The following is a 22,649-nucleotide window of genomic DNA, read 5'->3' on the forward strand; positions in this document are numbered from 1 at the left end:
TCTGCCATCAAGTGATTAGTTATGCCACTAGTTGGGGCTATCAAGTATGTGTTTATATATAGCAGTTACCTGGTCAAGCTATTCTAAATTACCTATGAATGTCATCATTGGCATGTCACAATTATTCAGCCAGATAAAGACTAATGTTTTTCTCCCTTCTAAGATGAGAAAACAGAGGCAAAGAGAAGAAGACTCGGGTAGTTTGATCGGGGTAGATCCAGGATTCCACCCGACCCATGCTGTGGTCATAGCACACGTTGCTTCTCAAAACTGAGAATTCCTTATTTATAAAGTATTGTTGTCACCGTTGCGTTTTGGTATTGTCTTACCTTTCTTTAAATCAAATAATTTCTGTCTTCAAGGTTTAGGAAAAGATTTTTGGTCTTCTAAATAAAATTAATTTCTGCACCTATTTTGACTTTTTCATTTTGCCAGTCACATGCTCGCAATGGTTAACTCAGCGTGGCTACCCCTCAGCAGCTGGCACATGATGTTTCCTAAAGTGCTTTCAGACCCCACTTTCTTCCTCAAGGGTCATGGGAAGGAAGCAGGGAAGGCAGGGCATTGCTCCCACCTAACTTCTGCCCAGTGGAGAGTGTGGTAATTTGCCAATTGCTCACACCTGGGTCAGCAGCAGCCCTCGCCTTCTGAGACCAGCACCTTCCACTGGCTTCAGGACGCGGTATGGGCGAACTGTCACCACAGCACGAGCAGACCACACAGAGATTACGCACGCAGCCTCAATTCTGGGAACTGTGAGTGGTTTCAGCCATGTGCTAGAGACGTAGAAAGATAAAGCTTGCTTTAATTACGAGGCAAATAAGATAAAGAACTCTATGAAAGGGCCGTGGAGGCTAATTAGCCTGTCTGTGTCGTTTTCATCATTTGTTAGCTGTAGCCGAGGTGATTCTGATTCTGCAAGGTGGTGATGAGGAGTTGAAGTGAGTGGCGTGCTTATAACGGTGGTCTCTATATAGCAAGTACTCAATGGAAGGCTAATGCTTCTGCTCCGTGGTGACAGGAAAGCAAAATGTATTGCTGAGAAACAGCTGAAGACATCATGCATCTCACCAAAGTAGGTTGCTAAAAGGACTTCTTTGTGTGCTACCTTGAACACATTTCACAACCTGGTTTCATCCTCCTTCACCGCTAGATTTGGCTTTCTGTGCCAAATGTCAAGCGCCCAGTTCAAAATCGTTTTTCTGCTCTTGCATTCAGCGGTGCTCCCTCAGTCCCCACCCTTGCTTATGTCAGAGCTTTCCTGCTCTCGCTGTTTGTTTCCTCGGCAGCAGAAAGCTTCACACTCAGCAAAGGCATAAGCCTGAGAAAACAGCTGCATGTGAAAGAAAATGTCTTTACTCCGAGCTTAACATCTGTTTGTGCAATGACCTCGTTAGGTAACTCTGAGTTCTCCCGCCCCCCCCCCCGCCCCCGGTACATTTCCTATTAAAATTCTGCCTCATCTGCTCCTTATTTGTTAGAAATAATTTTCACCAAAGGGAAGTCAGGCACAAAACCTTGCCGGTGTGTTCGAGTTCTTGTCCTTTCTTTAAGAAATGATACTTTGATTTTAGAGGTTCGACTTTGTCTGCTAGGTAATGAAATTATCATGGTAGAACAAGGCATAGAAATAGTAAGTATGATAATTCTTCTTTGCCCATTGTATGCTCTAGCTATTCATAAGTTTTAGGGCCCTAGATATTAGATACACTTACGTAAGGCCTCATGAACGGTAATTATCTTTTGGCTGAAGAAAAAGCCCAAACGAATGCTAAGCTGCATTATCGCTTGGCTTCTGACATGAGCTGATAATCAGATTTTCTTGCTTAAATCCATGGTGCTTGAACAATGCTACCCACTGTCTGCGCTTCCCGATATTACCCTTAATTAGAAAGAACAGAAACACAAATCTGAATTATTTCAAAATCTGGTTTCCATGGTCAGTGGTTTGAAAGGCTTAACTTTATTATAAATAAACCTGGTTTTATTGGCTAATGAAATCTGAAATGTGAAGCCTGGGATGGTGAGGGCTGTAGCACTCTTATGCTTACACATCCAAATAGCCAATGTGGGCAAAGTGTTTTGTAATAAATCAGTGGATGATTGAATTATGATTACTTTGTTCACATACGATACAAACCTTACTAGTAAGGAGGACCTGAAAGGAGCTGGAATGTATGCATTATTGAAAAGCAATATCTTTGTGTTTAATTATATTTCAACAGCTATCAAGGAGATCTTGACATACTTTATATATATGCATATGTATATGTATATATATATATATATATATATACACACACACAGACACACACACACACACACACACACACATAGTGTATACGTATTTCACTTTGGCCATTTTTGTTCCTTCTGAATATTGAGGTTCATGGTTATACATGTGTGATGCTCTTTCTCTGTATATATATGCTTCCTCAGTGTTTAGGTCTCAAATATTCACGTGGTGTGTGTGTGTGTGTGTGTGTGTGTGTGTGTGTGTATGTGTGTGTGTGTGTGTATAATAGTGGATAGGCTGGCATAGATGAAAGATGAGTTGCATTTTATTTATGGTCTAATAAAAAGAAGGCTAATAAGTAAGGAAAACTGACCCCATTTGACAGACCAATCGATAATGAAGAGATAGTAACTTCGTTCATTTGGAAGCCATCTGGAAGACCAGGACAAGCTCCAAAGACCAACAGCACATGTAAGGACCTCGAACACTGTTGAGAATTGTCCCAGATGTCTCTCCAGCTTCTCTGTGGATAGTGAGGAGCCAGGTGTCTCTGTACACCTGAGCTGAGGCCTAAGTCTCTGTCATTTTTCATTTAAAAAGACTTTTCCCCACTTTGCTATCCTTGTCTCCTTTTCAGTGTTCAGCGGCATTTTCTGTTCAACTCATCCACCCCCTTCTCACCTCTGTGTTTGGCCCTTTGTTCCGATAGAAAACATTCACAGGAATTCACAGGAACTGCCCTATAGAACGCCCAGCATCCGGCTGAGGATACTCAGGGAGGATCACGCATCCAGTGACTTGGAGGCGGAATTCCACTGGAGAACCGCAGCGGTCAACCCCAACCTTGGGATCTAGGCACTGTGCTATTCTTCCCCGCCATGCTGTGTGGCTCCTTTCAAACCAGTCAGTCTCTTTTGTCTTTGCAGGTTGGGGGTTGAAGCCCTTCTCTTCCCCGCTACCAGGTCCAGGATGAATGTTTCTGGGGCCCAGGCTCCTGTGATTTAAGGGGTCCATCATGGAGCTATATATTTGCCTGGGGTGGTACTGGTGGGATAAGAAGCATGGCCTTTACTTCTTCCACAGGGAACAGTCACAGAGGCCAGTTGCCTAGGGTCAGGAGACGGCTTCTGAAATAGCTGGATGGAAACTATGATCTGGGTGGGCTTTAGGAAAGAGCCACGTACCTTAGGCATGAAGATTAGCGAGGCTTGTCTTGTCAACATTGTAGGCTGCCCAAACTTACACATCTCCTCTCCTTAAATGAGAAGGAGTTAATGGTGGAACAGGGACTTCTAATTAGCATGCTGAAAATTGGTTGCTGGTAGCTAGGATGTGTTTAGTTAGCTCCCACAGAGTCCTTGGAGCTGGGGCTAGCCTGGTTATGTCAGACCAGTAGTTCTTGGCTTTGCAGAGCCTCGGCGACTCTAATAAAGACTGTACAATTTATATATAGCTCCTATCTATCTATCTATCTATCTATCTATCTATCTATCTATCTATCTATCTCCCTCAATAATAATTATGAAGGATGTGCGTCATGAATTTGAGAGAGCAGTATGTGAGTGGGAGCACCCAGGAGTGTGTATAAAGGGGGTAGATATGGTGGGAACACATTGTATCTATATGGGAAGTTCTCAGACTAAATAATTTAGAAGGGAGAAAATAAAAGAAAAAAGTGAATGGCTAGTCAAGTCTCCCGAGGTCTCCGAGGGCAGTCTTTCACACGGAATAGACTAAACCAAAGAAAACCCATCAAAACCAGACCCTGCAGACCTCGCACCCAAACGAAAGCAGAGCACAAAATACCCCAAAACACAGGCCAGCTTTTAAAAAGAAGAGACTGTACAAATGAGAAATTCATTGGAGAGGAACTGTTTGATAAGCCGTACGGGAGTAAGAGGAAGTACCTAGAAGGAAAGGAAAACACAACAGAGGATGTAAAATGAGAGAGAGGGAGGGAGAGAGGGAAGGAGGGAGGGAGGGAGAGAGAGGGGGGAAGAGAGAGAGGAGAGAGGAGAGAGAGAATGGAGGGGGGAGGAGATCAAGAAAAGCAAGGAAGAGAACAGACACACACAAAGAGAGACTCTGAATTATTCTCACACACAAAAAAGAAAAAGGTGAAAATTGTTCCTAAAAACTGCAGAACAGGAACTTCCAGGTCGAAAGGAGTGGCTGGAATGGCCAGCATAGTGAAAGAGAACCCACAGGATAGCACTTTATTGTGAAAACTTATTTCAATAGTGACAAAGAGTTCTTAAACGTTCTTGGAGATAAATGACAAAGGATACCAATAAAGCAAATGTGGCCCAGGCAGATCACAAAGGAACACGAGTCAGAAAGGCACCAGACATCAGCCTGAGACGCCAAACATCAGAGAGGCTCACAAGCATATATGCGCTGTGCAATCTTTTTACTCTAGAATATATGCGCGCTCAGTAGATGGCAGGTGTTATTTTCTTGTCATATGGCCAGACACTGGTCCTAGATAGTTCAAGCTGTGGTAGGAATCGATCTCCAAGAAAGGCTACCTCTAAATGACATGGGGAAAAGATGCAGAATTTACTCAATTGGCTCAGGAGTTTTGTCCTTGCCCAGCTGACTGTGAGAATTTAAGATTTATTCTGAAAAAAGGTTTACAGATACTGCCAAGAACTGTAAATAATTTGTGGGTCCCAGAGCAACACGAAAGTGTCACCTGCTAATGATAATAAAGCATAAGGATTTTAGCTTGAAAATATCTTATTACTAATAAACTTACTATAAACAGTAGCAATGTAAGAGTATAAATCAGAACTTACAAAATTAAAAAAATTATTTTGGCATCAGTTTTGCACAATATGATGAATAATGCTTAATTAAAGTGTCTTATTGAACATAAGGATTTTTTTCTGGCTTGTTTTCTATAAATATATGTATCAGGATGCTTATTTTACAATCCTTTGCTTTTAGTAATTTCATTTTCAATATTGTAAATAATTTCTGATTTCCAGAAGGGCTTTTCTTCTCATGTAGCTCTTACCGGCATTGTTTAGTGGATTGTTTATAGAGTGTGACACCATTGGGTTAGAGTTCTGAGAAATTGCTCTGAGATACAAATTTTAATACACCTAGATTTAATTATGCTTACAGAGCAGTTTTAAATTTTAAATTTTCCTTATTTTCTATCTTATTGTGTGTGAGCGTTTGCCTGCATGTATGTCTGTGGTCTGGATGCATACCTGCTTCCCTTGGAAGCCATACGGTGTATGATCCTTTGAAACCAGAGTTACAGAGGTTTGTGAGCTGCCATATGGGTTCTGTGGATCAAGTCAGAGTCCCCTGGAAGAGCATCCAGTGCTTAGCCACGAACAATCTCTCCGTCTTTCTAGCCTACAGATTAACTTTTTATAAGAAGAGACTCTTCCTACAAATTCCTACTACCTGAATCTAGATTTTCTGCTATACAAAGGCCATGGTACTTTCTTGGATTTTGCAATTTCTTTTAATTTTTTTGAGTGTTTTGAGAAGCCAAGAGCAGATGCAGGAGACATACACCCAAGGAGTGTAGTTTCTGCTCTTAACTCCAGGGTTTCCTACATGCGTTGACAACAACAAAACATACCTCTTGGTTGTAGGTCTAAGGGTTGGTAGCAAGTATTGTCTCCATTCAGGGAGTTTTTGGCAAAACTTCAGTTTGCCACTGGTTCAGAACTACAGTTTCCCTAACCAGCAGGTTGGAGTCATCAGCGATGTGCTCAATATAAGCTCTGGTTTTACTCAACCCAGAAGGATCCAAAATTTTAGTCTGGACCCCCAAATTCACGAAAATAAAATAAAAGTGGGGGGTGGGGGGAGGAAAGACAGAAGGGCTTCCCTGTGCTGGGAATAGATTTGCAGGCAGGTCAGGGTCTTAGGGTGTTGCCATCAAGTTGTGGAAAACAACCCATAGCCCTGGCAATAGCTTATGGTGCTTGGGCGGGGGTTAGGGCTTGAGGGGAGGGGGTGGTTGGGGAGGGTGGGGGTGGTAAGGGACAGATCCTTTTGGCCAACAACTCAATAAAATGCAAACCACTTCTGGCACTGAGGTCTTAGTTGGTGGTATAGGATGTCTGGTCGGTGCATTCTCTTGCCCGTTACAGGGTGACTTCATTTAAATTCCACTTATAAATATACTTACATAAACATAAATATTCATACAAATATATGTATATGGAATGTGTTTATGTAGATATATTCTGTATTTAAATATAAATTACACACACAGACACATGCATGTGCACACGCATGCACACACATATGCACACACGCACGCGTGTAGGCTTTCATATACTTTTCCAAAAGGCCTTTAGTATTAGATGTCTTTCCTTCTATTTCCTCCATTTTTTATGCTCTCCCTTCCTCCTCCCCATTTATCCCCCCCACTCCCGTTCCAGTTTCCCCCTTATCTCTCCATGACATTGTGCACCCTGTTGCCCTTTTCTTTGGAGCGGCCCTCCACCACCACCACCCCCACTTCCCATACTGGGCTCTTGGCCTCTGGTTACTCAGCTTGTAGCACACACCTTGCAAGATCATTACTTATGCCATTATTGTTTAGGTCCCAGTTCTCAAAGAATAATTGCAGATTTCTGCGAGACAAGTTTAAAAACATCACCTTTCTGCCAAATAATAAGGCTGCTGCAGAAATCTCCATTTTATTTTTTGTTTTTTGTTTTTTTTTCCTTTCTGCTTTTGCTCTGCAGGGGAGATGCATTTCCCATGATCCTAAGGGAGAAGTCTAGGTGGAGGAGCTCCGATTTCCTATTCTGTCCTCCCGTGTCTTCTAATTATAGTTGCTGTAGGTGGCCCAAAGTGCCTGCTTCTCTTACATAATGCCAAGAGAGAAAGAAAAAACGATTTTATTGGTTACTGTACTTAGAATGGATCCTCAAGCCGAGCAAGGAAACCACAATGGGCTTGGCAAAGCAACAATTGAAAAGTACAGGTGCTGGGAGTCTACACGGCCCCAAAATCAACATGGCTTGGGAGGGGAGAGGGTTGGGAAACAAAGAGAGGTGCTTTTCACCCAGAGAAATTTATTTCTTTTCAATATTTGTGATCTGCAGCTGATAGTGCGCGAGGCCACTCGGCTTTATTTTCTGACAAAGGGGACTTCTGCACAGATGCTTGAGCGGCCTGTGGCACGAGGTGTGCCGTTTGTCAAGAAGATCAATATTGACTGTTCCTGTATCTTTGTGGTGAAAGTTTGCTCTGTCTAACAGAGAGAGAGAGAGAGAGAGAGAGAGAGAGAGAGAGAGAGAGAGAGAGAGAGAGAGAGAGAGAGGAGACAGAGAGGTGGGAGGGGTCCTGCTTTAAAATATAGAGCACATGCCGACTTCAGGCATGGAGTCAAGTGATTGCAGCAGGTTTTCCTAGACAGGAGTCCCTTCACAAGGCTGGATGTCCCTTCTTTGACACCGGCAGCCTCTTCTCCATCCATCCATTCATCATTTCAGGTTCAATCCTAGCTTCTTGAAACACACAACTTGAATGCCAATGATGGATTTCAATGTACTCTTTGAAACGTCAATCAGTTCTACTCAGTTCAACCCAACACAGACCAACGAAACCCCAGGGCTCATCGTAGCAGGGGCTATGCCAAGGCATGGTCTTGTGTGAGCTTTGAATGCCTCAACTTCCCTAGTTTGTTGTGGCTAGACTGCAGAGGAAGAGGCAGCGGCCTGGCTCCTGAACAACTTCCTCTTCTATAGAAAGCGCTGAACCTTTTACATGAGAACGTGGGTCCATAGCTTTCATGCGTGTGTAGAGTCTGCATGCACTCTGCTCCGATTCAGATCCTGATTGTGTAGATCTCGGTGGAGTGAGAGAATCTCTGGATGTAATAGGCTTCTGGATGGTACTACAAAACCAGCGCCATGTTCTAATAAGAAGCTATTTCTTATCTGTAGACTTATCTGGGTAGATATTTTTTAAAAAGTCATTGCATAGGTCTGAATTTGGCCATAGACATTTTGCATAAGAATTTGTATTTTAAAATATATATTTTTTATATGATTTAAAAATGACAGTTATAGACAATGGTTTAAAACACAGGTTAGAGTGTACTTCATTTATTTTTTTTTTTCCTTTAGAAAAGGAATATGAAAAGGAGAAGCCTATGAAGGCAAGCTTCTAACAAGGCTATAAGTAGCTAAACTGATGGGTATTAAAGGGTTGTGCAGGAGGGAGTGGGTCTGAGGATCCTGAGAGATGACAGTCAGAGTGGAGCAGATCAGGAGACCAAGAGAGAGAGAGATAGGTCACAGTGACCTCCCTGGCTTTGTGCATTTGGACAGTGGGATGTGACAGCGCTAAGAAAAGGAAGCAATATGACAGGGTAAAAATGTAGGTTTGGGAGCCTGATGAGGATGGCGCACGCCTTTACTCCCAGCACTTGGGGAGGCAGAGGCAGGCAGAGCTCTCTGAGTTCGAGGCCAGCCTGGTCTACAGAGTGAGTTGCAGGAGAGTTGCAGTGAGTTGCAGTTGCACAGAGAAGCCCTGTCTGGAAAAAAAAAAAAAAAACAAACTATACCCCCCAAAAGAAAGAAAGAAAACAAAGAAAGAAAAGAATGTAGGTTTAGGAAGACTGGAGAATGGATTTGGGACTTCCTTACAACAGTTGCTTCTTCTGCAGCCTTGGAAAGTTGCTTAGTTTTCCATTTGAAAGTGAGGGTAAGGATTGCTGTGATCACCTTAGAAAGAGCAGAAGCTGAGGAGCAGCGAGGACAACTCACGCTAGTTCATGCAGAGAAGAATGGAGGAATGCAACTGGACAGTGGTCCAGCTTGGTGTCTGTTTGCTGTTACAGAACACTCTGGTCAAACATGGCTTAGGGGAGGTGAGGCCTTATTGAATTAAAGGCAATGGTCCATCACTGAGGGAAGTTGAGGCAGGAAGTCAAAGCAGGAACTGGAAGGCAGGACTTTCATTAAGAAACCAAAGGGAATTTCTTCCATTTAAATGGAATGCTAGGAGTGGACTCAAGATAAAGGAGAATGAGGAACAACTAATTTGCAAGGCTTGTCAGGCATCGCTGCCAACCCCTTTGAAAGACTGCTGAAACTCTAAAGGCTCAGATCAGAAGCCATAGTATCATGACACTCCGTGTATGATGTAATTACATTCAACTATCAACTAAACACAGCCAAAGTTGCATGGGGAAAAGTCTCAATCCAATCGAAGGACTGCCCAGATCTGATTGGCCTGCAGGCATGTTTCTGGGCCTGCTACAACAAATAGAGAATGGCTTAGCTCCCTGTGGGAGGCACCATTCCCGAGGCCAGTGGTTTTGAGTCTGCAAGAGAGCCAAGTGCGGCAAGCATCACTGCGATGGTATGGATGAAGATGGCCTCCATAGGGTCATATGTTTGAATACTAAGTGGTGGAACCGCTGGGAAGGACTAGAAGCTGTGGCCTTGTTGGAGGTGTGTCATTGTAGATTACCTAGAAATTTCCTCCCAAGGCAAAGTGAGTGCCAGCCTTACCTCTTCGACTTGGAGCAGTGTACGGCAAAGTGAAAGATTCTACTTTGGAGCCTTCACAGGACCCTCCCATCCAACATAATGTTGGTGGACTGTGACATAAGCATTTCCTGAGGAGATAGATGAGTTATGCAGAATGCTGGCATGAGAAAGCTCACTCCTGAGGTAAGAGTTCAATCTTCATTCAGGGATGGTTTGATCTCTTACAGACTTAGCAAGTTAGTTCTATCCCAATTATCAATATCATCGACAGCAAAAATATTACACGTACAATGGTATCTAAGAAGTGATATAATATCCAGTCCTATCCATACAATTAAAATTGCACTTAAACATTGATGGCCAATTGGCATTGACAAAATATTTAATAAACTGCTTTTCACTAAAATCGAGTGAAATCATCCTTTTGATGACTTAATTCGTTGTTATTTATTCAGTATCTGTGGCTGTTTCCCCTCTCACTTTCTGTTTTAGTTATTTCAAGGTCACAACAGCTCCTGACTGCTTCGCTCTTTCTCCATCTCTGTCTTCTGAGTCACTCGTTACTCTTCATGCTTGCAGTGACCCCTCTCACTAGACCCCACATAGCTACTCGCTTTGCCCATGAGCCTAAGTCTAAAGCACTTCGTTGTCTGAGACGCCACAGCTTATTTCTGTATATAAATCTACAGGGCCCAGGGAAATGGATCAATGGTTAAGGGCACTTAACTGTTTTTAACAGAGGACTGGAGTTTGGTTCCCAGCACCCACATCGGATAACTCACAAATGCTAGTAACTCCACTGCAGTGGCTTTGATGCCCTCTGCAGTCACTGCACTGGTGTACACATACCCCTCCAAACTTGAAGATAATTGAAAGTAAATGTCTTAAAAATTAAGAGTACTATCCTTAACAGTTTCCGGTTCTATTTAACCTTATCTTGTTTTTCATCTTATTATCATCATCAACAACAAAATCACCGTTTGATATATATTGTTCTTTCCTTGTTACCTTAACTAAAATGTCAATTTCTCACACACTGTGTAACTCAGTTAAAACTTTTCTGCGTGAACAGAAAATGTTCACTAACCCCTTTAATCAAACCTATAGGGAGGATGTGTATGAGCATATATTTGTATGTGTGTGTTTATGTGTGTGTGTGTGTGTGTGTTTTAGTGTGTATGTATGTGTTTGTAGGTGTGTATGTGTAAGTGTGAGTGAGTGCATATGTGTATGTGTGTGTTTATGGATATGAGTGTTTATATGTGTGCATGTGTATATGTGTGTGTATGAGACTGTATGTGTGCATGTGTATATGTGTGTGCCTATATGTATGTGTGTGTGTGTGTGTGTGTGTGTGTGTGTGCATTCACATATACACGTACATGTGCTGTAGATAGCTAGAGTCAATTTTTTTTCAGGACTGTAACTTTTAAAGAATAAAGATACAAAATGCCATCACAAGGTCACTCATTTAGTGATGTAAGAATTGTAGGCGGCATGCCTTGTTTTTGGAGTCATGGACCTAACACTGGCTTGTTTTTCTCTTTTCCCTCACAGCCTAGCCTTTGTTGTGCAAAAACAGCTGTGCCTTGCTCCAGATTTGTTACTCATATGAAGAATTTTTCTTCATCACATAAAATGGACAAATTGCATTTCCTGCCATTTCCAGGTAAATAAAACAAGACTAAGAAATCTCGTGCGTTCCAAAGAAACTATATAGGCGAAAACCCATAAGGCTTTTACACTTTAGCTGCATTCCAACATGGCAGTGAGAGAGGAACCTCATTGGTTTATGAAGTTTGCAAGTGCAGGGGGACATTGGCTCAAGGCTTGGTTGGACTCATGGCTCATGGATAGTTTTTGGGTTTAGTCCCACTGACATTACCGGCTTTATTTAATTGTTGCTTTCATTTTCAGGAAGGGTAGAAAATTGTTAGCAGAGGCATGTATGATTCTTCGAATAGATGACCTCAAAAATAAAACCTTGAGGCCGAGGCAGGTGGATGTCTGTGAGCTTGGGGCCAATCTGTTCTATGTGCTCTAGACCACCTGGCCCTATGTAGTGAGACCCTGCCTCAAAAACCATAGTGAAGCTTTATTTCTTCCTGTGTTTGAGTCTTCACATTATGCCTGGTGACTTTGATTGGCCACATTTGGTTCTTAAAAAACTGGGAAAATGAAGCATACTTAGACCACAGTGGGAACTGAACCTAAATTGTACCAAACGTGTGTGTGTGTGTGTGTGTGTGTGTGTGTGTGTGTGTAGAGTGGGGACAGAGAAAAACAGAGGAAGAGAGGTGAGGGTGTGGATGGCTTTTCAAACTAAGTCAATGGAGGCAAGCTTTCACAAACATACACTTTTTTAATGAGGCCGTTGTGATTTTGTAGTTTTCTTGCTTACCACGTTCTTTCACTATACACTATTACAACAGCACGGGACCATTGATAAACTCCATTTTGTATTTCCCTGACTTGAAAGGGAAATGAATTTCACGACCAATTTACTACCTATGAAACCAACCATTTCACAATGTGTTATTTTTACTAATTTTTCATCTTAGAAAGTTTCCACTTGTTTATTTGCTTATGCAACATGCTCATCTAGTGTCAATCAAAGATGGGAAGAGAAAGACGACAGACCCAAAGCATCAGGACAAATCAATTAAAGCAAGTGATTAATTAAAGCAAGCTTTTAAAATTTTGTGTACATGGGCTGCCTCCCCCTAAAAGTGGGGTTTGAGAGGTCAGCATTGGTTATGAGAAAGACAAGGATTTTATAGAGTTCAGGGATGGGGGGGGGGGTTCCAAATGGGGGAAAGTAGGTGGAGTTACAGGGTGGAACATAACAGGTGGTCAGAACAAGGTAAGCACAGCAGGTAGTCATAACAAGGTAGGAATAGGTGGTCATAGGACCTTTTGAAACGAAGACATGATTGTCATTCCTGGAACAGGCCATTTGTAGTTAAGGTTACAGGAGAGGCACAGCCCAATCCTCGAGAAACAGAGGCTTAATCATAAACAGGAATAAGCCTAGTTTGTCGTTACGATAAGATGGCTTTTAAGTCTAAGATGGAGGCAGGGTGGTACTTGGAGATCAGGACTGTTGAAAGATCTGTTTGTGTCCTGGATGGTATAATTTTGATGAGATCTTTACACAAGGCTTTATATCTATAGGTTCAACCAGCCGAGGCTCAGATGTATTTATGCCTGTGACAAGGGCCTCAATGAATTTTAGCCTTGTTGTTATATTAAAGGAGATAGTATTAACAAGCATTTACATAGCAATACATCGTTATCAGTTATCAGGGATTATAGTAACCCAGAGACGATTTAAACTGCATGTGAGATCCTGTAGGCTATTTAGAAGTACTATGCTTTTTTTTATACAAAGGACACGGGTAACCTCAAGTTTTGGTGTCCACGGTAAAAGAGTCCAGGAACTAGTTGCCTTTGGACACTAAAAGACAACGATAGTACGGATTGCATATTTCGGGGGTTTGGAAGCACATATTAAAGTGGATTTGAGTCTATCCCACTCCTGCTATTATTATCATACAAAGACTCGGCTAGGCAGTTAGTCACTTAGTTTCAGGCAGTTGATATAACTCAGTACAAGAAAATGACGATGTCTTAATTCTTCCCAAACTGCAAGGGAAGAGCCAAACTGTCCACTGTATGTATCTGACAGAAAATGTCGGATTTCAAAATCTAGTACGGGAGCATCTTCAGGGCTGACGTTACAGCTGTACCTGAAAGTTACTGCTCTTAAAATTATGAAACCTCCACTGATAGCTCTAAGTGCTATAATATCCATTTTCAATGCAGTGACCTGAAGTGTTCAGTCGGCCATGACTGAGGGGCACCGATGGATGCTGGGACAGTTAGTTCTCAGGGACTCTCTAGAGCTGAGACACTCACTTGGTTCTATGCAGCCCCTAGGACAAATGAACAGCATTTAGGTTCTAGGTGCAGTATCAGGACAGGGATCTGAGCTGGGCACTTGAAAGAGGGATAGTCCATAGTGATGCTGGCTTATAGGGAAGAGGGGACCATCGCCTTTTTCTTTAAGGCAAGGACGTGATGTGATTTAGTTGTCTCTAGGAGTAGCTAAAGACAGACCAAAAGGCAAGAAAACTGCTCTTGAGGCTGTTTACAGGTGCCAAGAAAAAAGACGACAAGAGAACGGTGTGTTGATGAAATTATAGGAAAAGGCATAGGCAGGGTCAATGTGTGAGAGGTGGTGTTGACAGCACATGGTCGTGGATTAAAGGTGAAGGCTGATGTGGGGGAGTGTTTACATGGCCATCAGTTTACTCAATAAGGGATGGTTGAACATCCTTCAGGTAGCTGACGTCAGGCTAGTTTTGGGAAATACAGGTATGAATGAGAGAGGTAAGGATTCCTGTCTTCTTGAAATTTACCTTTTAAGCAAGGTACAAATTAATAAATGAAGAAATAAATTATCACGGTAACGATAGATAATAACACAAGCTATGAAGAAAAATAGTAGGGGAAATTTTTTATGTCCCTTTGTAATCAAGGCCCTGCCCAACCCCAGACTCCAAGGACAAACAGGCTATTTAATATCTTCATAGTCCTCTCATTTCTTGCTTCTCAAATCAACACAATCACTTGACACGCAATTTCCTAAATTTAATTTTGTTCATTTAGTATAATGCATTTGAGATCTATGGTGTTACTGTTGAGTAATAGCCTAGCGTATGGGTTTTCCATGGTCTATTCAGTTATCAGATAGATAATGTGGGTTTTTTTTTTTTCAATGAGAGGCTTTATTGATGTGATTGGAATGTTACTTTAGATCTTAGATAATGATCACAGATCTGCATGTTTGGTGAGGCATACAGCTGGGCACCGAATAGTGAATTATAAACAGTTTTACTTCACTTGCTCTCATACTGAGGCAGCTTCTGTACCATTAAAAAAAAAACCTAAAAGATAAATTCAAGAAAAACAAAACAAAACAAAAAACAGGGACTACAGAAGGATTGGAGCTACTTAATATATAGGGGTTAGGAAAACTGACACTCATTTCTGAAGAAAGGAAAATGTGTGAGTTGAAATGGAAAGCAAGTAGTGCTGAGGTTATGGTAGGCTTTGTCAGTCAAAGGAAGAATTTTGGATTTTGTCCTAAATTCCATTGGGGCATTTAAGTCACTGTTCCTCTTTCCACCTACTTTTAAACATCATCACCTTGTGGTTTGCGTGCTTCACTTTAGCAGGAACAAACGGGGAAAAAAAGAAGGCTGCTGTGGAAGGAATCTCTTGTGTGTTGAATGAATGCAGCACCTGTCAGTTTTTAAAAAAGCCTATAGCCTATAGCTTAGGCAGGAAATAGGTGGATCTTCTGGCAGGCAGAAGGGATTCTGGGATAGAGGCAGGTACTCAAGTTTCTATTCTTTGCAGGACTAGACTAGGCAAGCTGCCGCAAAAATGGCGAAAAAGTAGCCACAAAAACTTCACGGACTTCTTGATACATGCATCTTTGAAAAGCATTTTCCTGTTCCTCCCACCAACAGGAAGTTTTTCTCCACACATTGAATCCCAGCCTAACTACTCTACTAGCTTTTACTAATGAGACTCTAGAAGGCATTACAGAGAAAGATAATTTAAATGTGATTCACCTTGAGGCTTGCCCTGAAACTACTGGGAACCCCACCATTGTCCTAGAACGAGTCCAGGTGTCCTGATGAATGGCAAGAAACACAAAGTTGTCATCCCAGCTAAAAGGAGACATGTGTGTGAGTGAGCCTCATAGAACGACATGTTTGCCCATCAGTATAGTTGCCAGGGTATTCATTGTAGAGTCTCCAGTTTTGGTTGAGATGATTCAGAGCAGGACCATAATTGTCAACCTTCAGAATCATGGGAACTTTGTGTGTGTGTGTGTGTGTGTGTGTGTGTGTGTGTGTATGTGTGTGTGTGTGTGTATGTGTGTGTTGTAGGTGCAGATACACTCACATGTTCTATATTTTGTTAATGTTTTGGAATGATTTATTTATTAGTTGACTAGTTAATTGTATGTATGTGTGTGCATATATATGTATATGTATATGTAGAGGTCAAAGGTCAACTTCAGCGGTCAACTTCTTTAGCAACGTCCACCGATATCTCATTAAAAAAAATAATTTATTTATTTTTGTTTCATGTGCTTTGGTGTTTTGCCTGCATGTGTGTCTGTATGAGGGTGTCAGGTCCCCTAGAACTGGAGTTGTAGACAGTCTTGAGTACCATGTGGGTGCTGCGAATTGAATCATATGGCCCAGTAAAGCAGGGAGAGGCCAGGAGCTAAGGAAAGGCTCTGTGGTTTACAAGTGCCCTTCCTGGACCGAGACTATTGAGTCTGGATTCCTCGGCCACCCCTGACTAGTTGTGGGACCATAGACACATTACCTAACTTCTTCATATTTTTGCTTTCCTAAGACAAAATGGGGATACTAATATATCTAATCCCTATTATTTTATTGTGAGAAGTGTCACGGTATAGTTGAAGTTCTTGGGACAGTGACTAGACCTTATGAAATGTCCAGTAATTGTTGACATCATTGCTGCAACGTTCTAGTGTGGTCATGAGTTTCAAACGGAAGGAAAAATAGCTGGTGTCATGTAGGACAAGTGAGAACTCAAACAGGAACACACATTTGTTTTAACTGCTGGGAAGCTTTGCTTCCATTGGTAAGAATAATTTATAGCATCGGGAGCTCAAGCTGGGTGGTTGACACTTGAAGAAGAAGGAGAAGAGGCCCCGGACAGCCTAGTTGAACTATTAGCTGTGTGACCTTGTGCAAGTTGCCTCTCTGTGGTGCCCTCTGTTCCAAAGCAAGAGGGAGAGGAGTGGATGCTTTGATACCCATTTAAAGAAAGGCTTTTTCAGACAGCCTGGATGGTTAGACTGTAGAATGTTGTAGAAATGATTTTTTTTTTTTCAGATAAGATGGTTAATGACCAATCAAAATTTAGGGTTCTTCATTGCTCATTTTCTTCTTTTACATTTACACACACACACACACACACACACACACACACACACACACACACACACACACAGACAGACATGAGCTCATGAACTCAACCACACCCTTTAGATATCCATGTGACAAGACTATCCATAAACTCATCTGTCACAGACCATTTTTACCCATGGTGAAATGAATAAAATACCAATAAAATGAAACCATGCTTCCCCAATATTTACGAATCCCATTGGCAGTCACACAAACAAACTCATCAGAGTGAGTGTCTTCAGTTAGGGAGATGGGGTATCCATCTAAAAGACATGGTTGTTGGCTGAGATGGACTCCTATGACACAGCTCAGTAGAGCATAGTAAGAGCTTGTTCTGTATCAAGTTCCATATCGGGCACTGAAGGCAGCCCCAAGAAAAATCTATGGGCAAGATATTGTGGAGTATAAGAGTTATTCTAAAAGGATATCACCAAAGGATCCAGCTTTCTCACTGTTGACCTGGTGACCGCAGAATGCCACCCGAGAGGCACCATCCCAGCTGTTGACATCTGTCTATGCAGGCAGGGTAAGGACCCAGAGTGTGGAGAAAAAAGGAGGACGGGAAGAGGAAAGCGAGGAGAGCTGAGGCCTTGTTGAGCCAGACCCTTCATTCTTCTCAGAGCTGGGATCCAAGCCTGACCCTATGCACACAGGTTTGGGGAAGCGTTTTTTGTGTTTCTTGCCAGAGTCAACCTTCTGTGGACAGAACACTGGTAACAGGCTCTACAAAAGTCTCCCAAATTTTGGTGAGCCTTCTGCTAAGACCACGCTGACTTCCCAGAGAAGCCCAGTTTTTTAAAAACAGATTTTTAAATTAATTTATTCATATTACATCTCTGTGGTTATCCCGTCCCTTGTGTCCTCCCATTCCTCCCTCCCTCCCATTTTCCCCTTACTCCCCTCCCCTATGACTGTGACTGAGGGGAACCTCCTCCCCCTTTATATGCTCATAGCATATCAAGTCTCTTCTTGGTAGCCTGCTATCCTTCCTCTGAGTGCTACCAGGTCTCCCCATCCAGGGGGCGTGGTCAAATATGAGGCACCAGAGTACGTGTGAAAGTCATACTCCACTCTCCACTCAACTGTGGAGAATGTCCTGTCCATTGACTAGATCTGGGTAGGGGTTTGAAGTTTACGGCCTGTATTGTCCTTGGCTGGTGCCATAGTTTGAGCGGGACCCCTGGGCCCAAATCTGCCTATCATAATGTTCTTCTTGCAGGTTTCTAGGACCCTCTGGATCCTTCTACTTTGCCATTCTCCCATGCGAGAAGCCCAGTTTTTACTCCTGTCTGTTCACTTAGGAGCTTAGCTTGTGTATGTAGAAAACGCCAGAATCACACTGTAACCAACTGAAGGCAACACAACAGGACAGTGCCTCTCTTGCCACCTTCCTTTCTTTCTCTCAAGATTTCTTGCTCTTTCTTTGGCAGAGCTTCTATTCCACTTCCTCAAGCTTGTGAACAAAATGTTCATATTCTTGTGGGCGCTCTTTGGGGTTCCTGACCCCCAAACGGGGTCATTCCCACCGGGATCTGAAGTATGTCTATACCCTTCTCACCGCTTTTCTGGCAAAAGAGCTTGGGGTAGGATTTGACATCCCACCTCCTGGGGTAAAACTACTTTCCATGGGTTGACAACATTGCATTTTGGGGACAACTTCCAGTTGTTCAATTTTCAGGAGGAAATGATGCAAATAATAAACCGAGAGCCTAAGTGTGTCCCAGAAAGAGAGGGGAGAAGGGCGTTGGTCAGAGTGCTTGTGACACTGGCTTCCCTTGAGAATGTTCTAGCCTCTTTGTGCCTGCCGGACTCTGAAGACTGAGGCGCAGGCACAAAGCAAGGAGGCACTGGCAGGTGAAAGCGGCACCGTGTGCATCAAAACCAGGCAGCTTTTGATTCTGCAGCCTTCCTTCGCATGCCGAATTAATCACACATGTTAGTATCACACAGCGCCACCACTCACTCCTGCCTCCTAGCCTTTGTGCTCATCGCCCCTCACCCTCCCCTATTGCCTCACCTTCGCCACCCCCCCCCCACACTCTGTTTTTGCATTCGGTGAAACTCTGTGGTAACAAAAAGAATGGCATTCCGGGAGTAACATGGCTGTTGTGATCGCAGATGGTTTTAGGTGTCTTCTGGGGCTTATGCTCTTTGTCGTTTTTTTTTTTTTTTTTTTTTTTTTTTTTTTTTTGCGCTGAGGGAAAAGTAGCACGCTGTGGTTCGAATTGCAAATAAGAGCAGAGGCCGAATGAAAGGCATGGGCCATAAGGAGAGGTAGGTCAGGGCTTGGCCAGGCATATTCTCCTTAACTGTGTTTAACATGTTTCGCTTTCATAAACTCAGACCTTTGCATTCCCTGGGAAAATGTTAGACCACGCTAATTAAACAGTAGTAGTAACTGACACTCACTGAAGTTATGTCCTAACCATCATTTTAGTCCTCATAGAAACCCTATGGGGGAAGTTGTAGTATTATTCTCTCCTTTTAGTTTTCTTTCTTTCTTTTTTAACGATAAAGTAATAAATCAGGGGCAGTCAGCATCTCACTGGGGCAGAGTTGAGGCAGCTTAGACCAGCGCTTCACTGGTACCCAGAGATCCTTTGGGCCTGCAGCCTATTTGCTTAAGTTTGCCTCACTGTGTCCTTGAAAATTTTGGAAAGTTTCAAGCCCGTCTTTTGATGTTTCCTAATCCACTGTCCCTTCTTTGAAGACTTGAGGTCCCTTGGCAGATGACTTCCCATTTCAGGCCAGCATTGTCTTATTCATGAGCTGGGCCACACTTATTGTCAAATGTGTAGAGGATAAAATCGCTAGCGAAGAAGAAAGCAGCTAGCCAGGGGGAGAAAAAGCAAAGCATTGAGGAGGAAGGTCCTCCTACTCTTGGAGAGGGGCTGATGAGCACTGCTTCGCTGGGTTGTTTATCCACTCACTGTTCACATACTGAACGCACCCTGCCATTTCCTCTAGGTACCAATAGCTCACAGGGCCCCCAGGATCAGTTTCTTTACACTTCTTTGGAAACTGGGTTTGATGCATTACTAGAGGGCTCTGGGTAGGGTCAGAAATCAGCTATTTTTATGATTGTACGGCTAGGGCTGTGCTCTGAAAGATGGCACATGCCTCGGTGAGAAAAACTGGGCTGGGGGCTGGTCACTCACGACACATGCAACCCCGAAATACTATCACATTATATTAAAAGCTCTTAGTTACCAACGTCAAGTGAACTGGTTTGCTTAACAATATCTATTGTAACAGGTCGTATTTGAAAGTTCAAGCGATATTTACATGTTTACCGTGGTTCAGCTGCTCTTAGAGTAGGCTTTACAGGATGAAATAAATTAGATATTTTACAAATTTAGTTTCCAGCAAAACACTTAATGCCTGATTGGCCAATGCACACTATTGCAAATTGCCCGTTTTTATGCTCTGCTGGTGGGTTGCAATTTCTTTGAATATGGAAGGCTAAGTAAAAGCAGTAATAATGTTAGGCAGTATCCACCGACAAGTAAACAGCATCACTACCTCTGCTCCACCCTTGGCATGCACCTATTCCGTTTAACTGCCCTATACTTGAGTAAACACTTTAAGTGAATTGCCGGAGAGTTGTGCTAGTCAGTTATAACAGTGGGAAACAGCCCACGGCAGCACTTCACGGCTAATAGACGCCTCTTCGGGTGCAGAACATGGTTTCTCTCAGTCTTTTGATTTTAGGAACCTAGGAATGATGGCTAGACATTCATGTTGCTTTCCCAATGGTAAACTTCCTCTGGGTCCTGCTGGGTTCATGGAATTGTCCGCATCTGTGCTTTACAACTTCAGCTAAGGACTCTTGGTGAAGCTGTGAGGCCAGCTGTGGGAGGGGCTGGCTAGCAAGTTGCTCAGTGTGTCTCATCACCATATCTCAATCCTCATCCTTGATTTTACGACAAGTCCATTCTTCCCCTTCTACGCCATTAAGACTTAGAAAATGACCGTGCACATTAGCAAAATGCATTTTTTTTCAGTGTAAAATTTTTATTATATTTTATTCACATTACAACCCTGGATTGTAATCCCCTCGCTCTTATCTTCCTCTTTCCACCTTCCCTCCCTCTTCTGCCCTATTCCCCTCTCCTAAACCTCTGACAGGTAGGGTCCTCCTCCCCCACCATCTGACCACAGCCTATCAGGTTTCATCTGGATAGCCTGCTTCCCCTTCCTCTGTGTTCCCACAGGGCTTCTCCACCATGAGGCAGTGATCAAATCACAGGCACCAAAGTTCATGTCAGAGGCAGTTCCCTCCTCTCCTCCCTCCTTCCCTTAAGGGACAGATGTAGTTGTCCATAGGGGGTCTAGGATCTCTCCTTGCAATACCCTTGCTTGGGGCATCAGCTTGTGCAAGCTCCCCTGTCCTGATCTGCCAGCTTTGCTAGTCTCTGTGGAGCTCTTGACACCCCCCCCCCTCCATTTTCCATCCTCAACTCCTCCATACAACTCACAGCCCTTCTCCCAGAGTCCAGAGCAAGTGCCAGTATCTGTCCTGATCTCCTGCTGGTTGGAGGCTCTCAGGAAACATCTATCTTGGGCTAATATCCTGTCATCTGTCTAACTTGATGGAACTCACCACTGTCGGCCAGTGAGATGGCCCAGTAGGTAAAGGCATTTACCACTAAGTCTAATGGCCTGAATTCTTCCCTGGGACCCACATGATGGAAAGGGAGAATCTACTTCCCAAAGTTGTCCTCTGACCTCCATATGTACGTTCTCTGTCTCTGTCTCTCTCTGTCTCTCTGTCTCTGTCTCTGTCTCTCTCTGTCTCTCTCTCTCTCACACACACACACACACGTGAATATAACAAAATAAAACTCATCAATGTTTCTAAGACTTTGTATATACATAGATTTTATTATAGTGCTATTGTCCTACAGTATGTACAACCTTAATGCTTTGATTTAGCATTGCATTATCTTTCTATATGGCTTCACAATTCAATTCAATAAATCTTTATACATATTACTTTAATAGCTCAACAATATCATACCTACTTGGCTTTACTATCATTGAATTATGTATTCCCCCTTTGAGGGACATTTAGATTGCTTTTTTTTTTAAATGTATTTATTTCATGAAGACTTGTCTCTATAGAACCAAAGAACTACAGTGAAGTAAAGTATTGCTGCTGCTTCATGATAAACAGGATCATCAGCAAAAATAGCGCTAATGCAGAATGCAAGAGTCACAAACTTCTGCACAGAGGCGAATGTCATTCCACCATTTTAATGAATAATTGGTTTAATCATTGAAAGTAGTAATTATTAGAAGTACTGCCAAGTCCTGGCTGGTGCTGGGCTAATGATGATGAAGACAGTGGAAAACGATAATGACATCATCAATAGTTGTGAGAATGATAAAAGGTTTACTGAGCTCTCACTATGTGCAAGATACCCTTGAGGACTCATTTAAGCCTTGTGAGTTAAGTTACATAGTTATCCCCGTTTTATGGAATGGGGTTATATTTCTAATTATTGTGAGCTAACAGTTCTTAGATGCTTTATATTGATAGTTATACTAAACTGCTTCACGAGTGTCTTTTGTTTAATTCTCTTAAAAGCTTTGGGAGGAGTGCCATTAATACTCCAGTAGAACATGTAAAATGGAGGCCAAGGAGAGAGCAAGGCAAGTGACCGAGGTCACACAGACTCAGAGTGGTGAGGTCAGATGACTCACCAGCCCAACAGGAGAGCCTATGTCTGTTCTCCCTGCTTAATCTCCTTCCCTAGAAGCTGTTATGATTTATTACTGTCTTTGTGCATTCCTCCTTTCTAAGGTTGTTCTCTGCCTCCTCTCTAGACCTTCTTCTGTCCCACCTGCATGACCTGCCATGGACGGCTCAAGATGTGCAGTGTCCCTTAGGCTCACCAGAGCTTTGCA

At 42.8% G+C, this 22,649-nt stretch overlaps 1 protein-coding gene across 1 annotated transcript in view; it reads left to right on the forward strand.

The window, feature by feature from the left end:
- The window catches only part of C31H12orf42 (chromosome 31 C12orf42 homolog), a 105,383-nt gene that overhangs the window by 38,617 nt on the left and 44,117 nt on the right, over positions 1 to 22,649 (forward strand). Inside the window, exon 5 of the mRNA XM_051172758.1 lies at positions 11,275 to 11,386. Within this exon, the coding sequence (XP_051028715.1) occupies positions 11,275 to 11,386 (112 nt within the window). The remainder of the gene's footprint in view (positions 1 to 11,274; positions 11,387 to 22,649) is intronic.

Source organism: Acomys russatus, chromosome 31, assembly GCF_903995435.1.
Source record: "Acomys russatus chromosome 31, mAcoRus1.1, whole genome shotgun sequence".
In the NCBI taxonomy this organism is placed as follows: Eukaryota; Metazoa; Chordata; class Mammalia; order Rodentia; family Muridae; genus Acomys; species Acomys russatus.